Here is a 4322-nt window from a genome sequence, read left to right as displayed (position 1 = left end):
AGATAAGACTGCACTATACACAGGGGCTTTGATGAAGCAGTGTTTTTTCCATATACAGTATATTCACAAATGTTGTGTAGCTAAAACCTCTGTTTTTAATGCAAATTGTTAGTGTATTTTTTTGCATAGGGGGACCCCTATGCAAGAGGGACTCTTGCACATTTCAACTTGCGGAGTCTTCTTCAGGGGGTTCTTTTGAACAATGCAATGGATAGATTTTGTAAAGTACATAACAACCAACAAATAAAATAGAAAAGTACAAAAGATGTATACATACAGCATATCATATATACAAATATCACTCACAATGTGTCGATTGGAGACCGAAATTATGGAGACACCACCGGGAGGTTTCCAGGTAATTTTTGGGTTTCAATGCTTTTGTGATCGATGGAGATATCTATGTTCTTGCTTCCATACAGAATATGCATCTGTTGTCTGTATGAATTTTCATAAATATATTGTTTTTTAACTTATTATATAATAAACTTTTTTGCATTTAATTCCATTATTGTTTTTTACTGGTGCCTTAAAAGTCCCTTCCATAGTTTTTTGCTCCAGGATGTGGCACCAATAATATCGGGCAACGTAGGCACTTCTGATACATTTGAGGTATAGCAGATTGTTGGGCGGACGTGCTCGCTCCCGAGGGCGCACAGCGATCAGTGATGAGCTGTGTCCCTCGGACGAAGCGTATCCCTGATCAGGGTAACGAGCCAATGATGTAGGCTCTTTACTATGTATCAGCTGTAGGCTCTTTAATATGTGATCCCCGCTGATCCTCACCGGATACGCCAGTGTTAAAGGGCCTTAAAGCCCGGTGCACACGAGCAGTTTTCCCATCTGAAAAAGTAAGATGAGAGCTTTTCATCGGGAATCCCGACCGTGTGTATGCTCCATCAGACTTTTTCCAACAGAAAAACTGACAGAGAAAAGTACAGGTACTCTATTTTCCCATCGGGAAAAAATCCTAGCGGGAAAACCGTTCGTCTGTATGCAATTTCAACGCTCAAAAAAACATGCATGCTCCGAATCAAGTCGACGCATGCTTGGAAGCATTGAATTTCATTTTTCTCGGTTCGTTGTAGTGTTGTACGTCACCGCGTTCTTGACTGTCGGGATTTGGTGTGACCGTGTGTACGTAAGACAAGCTTGAAAACCATCATTTTTTTTTCCACAAGAAAATCGCTCATGTGTACGGGGCATAAAGAAAAAAAATGAACGCAGCCACCACATCTAATGATTGGTAAGCTGTAAAATATTTTTTTTGGTTTTGCATTTAATAGCACTTTGAGTGAGTGAGTGAGAGACTTGTAAAGCGCAACACATGCGAACTGAATCACCTCTGGGCTTAATGGCTTAACAATGTTATGACTGATGTCTTTCATGACCTTCCTAAGTATTCTGTTTGCCTTTTGTCCAGGATACAAATTTTAACACCTACTCTAAGCTGAGCGAGTCACAATGGAGAATGGTTCCACCATCAGGAAAGACCTTGAGCTTCTTGGACTTGAAGAGATGGAAGGACTCAAATATTTGTACTGTCCTCTTCTTAGTGTTATCTATTTGTGTATTTTGATCTTGAGTATTGTAATTGTGTTTGTGGTATTGGCAAACCCCAGTCTTCATGAACCCATGTACATTCTTATCTGTAACCTGGTGTTCAACGGCATTTTTGGCAGCTCCATATTTTTTCCAAAGTTGTTGATGGACCTTTTGACTTCTACCAAGACCATTTCCCGTGATGGCTGCCTGACCCAATCCTTGCTCATCCTGTTTTATGCCCACCTTGAGATTATGACTTTTTCCGTCATGGCGTATGACCGTTACGTGGCTGTGTGTCACCCATTGCAATATGCTACCTTAATGACCAGTGTAAAGGTAATCAAAGTTTTGATCGGCTCTTCTTTGGTCTTGTTCATCTTACTTTTGGTTTCCATTCTCTTAACGATGAGACTACCGCTTTGTGGGACACAAATCAAGAACGTTTTCTGTGATAACATGTCAATTTTTATCCTGGCCTGCACAGACACCACTGTTAATGTATACGGAACAATTATTACCATTGTAATCACATGTTTCTTCATGTTAATCATTGTCTTTTCATATGTGCGTATATATATTGTCTGTCTTAGATTATCTAAAGAGTCACGCCACAAGGCAATGCACACCCTGGGCACACACTTGATAAATTTTTCTATTTTCCTCCTCGGATTTTTCTTTGTGGCTATCCGACACAGGTTGGGCACCATCAACTTGCCTGTCCGTGCCCATGTTGGGCTGTGTATGCCTTCCTTTGTGATTCCTCCATTAATGAACCCTCTAGTTTTTGGGGTAAGAACGAAGGCCCTGAAATCAAAAATGGTTTTACTTTTCAAAAAGGGTGGATGCACTTCAGAAACTCCTGCACCAAATTAAAAAAATAAAACTAATACTAAAATAGTGAGGAAATAAATTAGGAAAGAGGAAGAATAGGAAAAAAAGGAGGAAGAGAAGGAAAAAGGGGGGAAAAAGAGGGGGGGGAGTAGAAACACGAGGATAGCACTCACATGGGCCACATCTGTAATTATATTAGGAAAGAAACAATATCAAGCAGGTGGACATTGATGGTCAGACTTTCAGGCCGAGGAAGTATGTTTTTTAAAAAAAATATAGTTTAATAGCATATAGATAAATTGAACAAAATATACAAAGAATAAAAATAATAATACAAAAAATAATGTTGATTTACAACAATTGACCACTGTACATTCCTCAGAATTTCGCCGTGGGGCTTCACGTAGGTTTTCACATGTCGGGAATCTTTGGTTGACCAACAAGGGGTCAAAATAGAGATCCAGGGATTGGAAATTATGCACCACAGGGAGAGTTGTAGCTCTAAGGTAGACTATATACCTTAGAGCTACAACTCTCCCTGTGGTGCATAATTTCCAATCCCTGGATCTCTATTTTGACCCCTTGTTGGTCAACCAAAGATTCTCGACATGTGAAAACCTTTACTGAAGCTTATTTCTTGACTTGATTGTCTCCACCTGTGTCTTATATGCCCCATGGATGCATCCGCTAGAGGATCATTAGTCATATAAGTCTCTATCTCTCTGCTAAAACTTGTACTCCTCGTCTTCGTCCTGAAGAAGCCCCACGGCGAAACGTGCGTTGGCGACTTCTGAGAAATGTACAGTGGTCAATTGTTGTAAATCAACATTATTTTTTGTATTATTATTTTTATTCTTTGTATATTTTGTTCAATTTATCTATATGCTATTAAACTATATTTTTTTAAAAAAACATACTTCCTCAGCCTGAAAGTCTGACCATCAATGTCCACCTGCTTGATATTGTTTCTTTCCTAATATAATTACAGATGTGGCCCATGTGAGTGCTATCCTCGTGTTTCTACCCCCCCCCCCTCTTTTTCCCCCCTTTTTCCTTCTCTTCCTCCTTTTTTTCCTATTCTTCCTCTCTGGTCCTCTTCCCTTCCCCCCTTTTGAACCATAATAGTGAGGAAATAAAAATATATATATTTTTTGTTATCGAAAATGTGAATTCCTCAAGAACAGGGGTCTCCAAACTTTCTAAACAAAGGGCCAGTTTACTGTCCTTCAGACTTTAGGGGGGCCGGACTGTGGCAAGTGGAAGCAGAAATGGTCCCGATGTCAGTAGGAAAAAATAATGCCCCATTGTTTGTTTCAGTGAAAGCAATTGTGCCCCATTATTGGTGTAAATGGGAGGAATTGTGTCCCCATTGTTGATGTGAGTGAGTGAGTGAGTGAAAAACTTGTGTAGCGCTACACATGCAAACTGAATTGCCTCAAGGAGCTTGGTATCCATTTCCTTCGATTTTTTGCCTTCAGAATAGGTGGGTTTTGAGTTTTTTTCTGAAGACCTGGTGATTCATTTCCATTCGGATATTGGTTGGTAATGTGTTCCACAGTCGAGGTCCTTGGACTGCAAATCTTTGTTCTCCTTTGGACTTGTAGCAGGCCTTGGGTATTTGAAGTAGATTTTGGTTGGTAGATCGGAGAACGCGATTGGGGTTTTGGTATTTTATTTTCTCACATAAATATTGGGGAGCAATTCCTTGTACACATTTGTGCGTCAGGCAGAGCACCTTAAATGTGATTCGGTTCTTTACGGACAGCCAGTGGAGGTACCTGAGGGAGGGAGTGATTGATTCCCAGGGTTTTTTTCCTGTTACAAGTCGTACCGCCGTATTCTGGACGACTTGTAGACGAGCAACCTGGTATTTTGGGAGTCCGAGGTAAAGGGCGGTTGCATAGTCGAGCCTGGAGTTGATTATTCTTCCAACCACTACTGCTGTA

At 40.4% G+C, this 4322-nt stretch overlaps 1 protein-coding gene across 1 annotated transcript; it reads left to right on the top strand.

Annotated features, from left to right (window-relative positions):
• The first annotated feature begins 1427 nt into the window (after window positions 1–1427).
• LOC120928143 (olfactory receptor 52E8-like) lies at window positions 1428–2418 on the top strand. Its single transcript, XM_040339256.1, has one exon. The coding sequence runs from the start codon at window positions 1465–1467 to the stop codon at window positions 2416–2418; it is 954 nt and encodes a 317-aa protein (XP_040195190.1). The 5' UTR covers window positions 1428–1464.
• Window positions 2419–4322: the final 1904 nt, after the last annotated feature.

This window comes from Rana temporaria, chromosome 2 (genome assembly GCF_905171775.1).
Source record: "Rana temporaria chromosome 2, aRanTem1.1, whole genome shotgun sequence".
In the NCBI taxonomy this organism is placed as follows: Eukaryota; Metazoa; Chordata; class Amphibia; order Anura; family Ranidae; genus Rana; species Rana temporaria.
The sequence above is the reverse complement of the archived record's forward strand: the minus strand, read 5'-3'. Positions and strand labels throughout refer to the sequence as shown.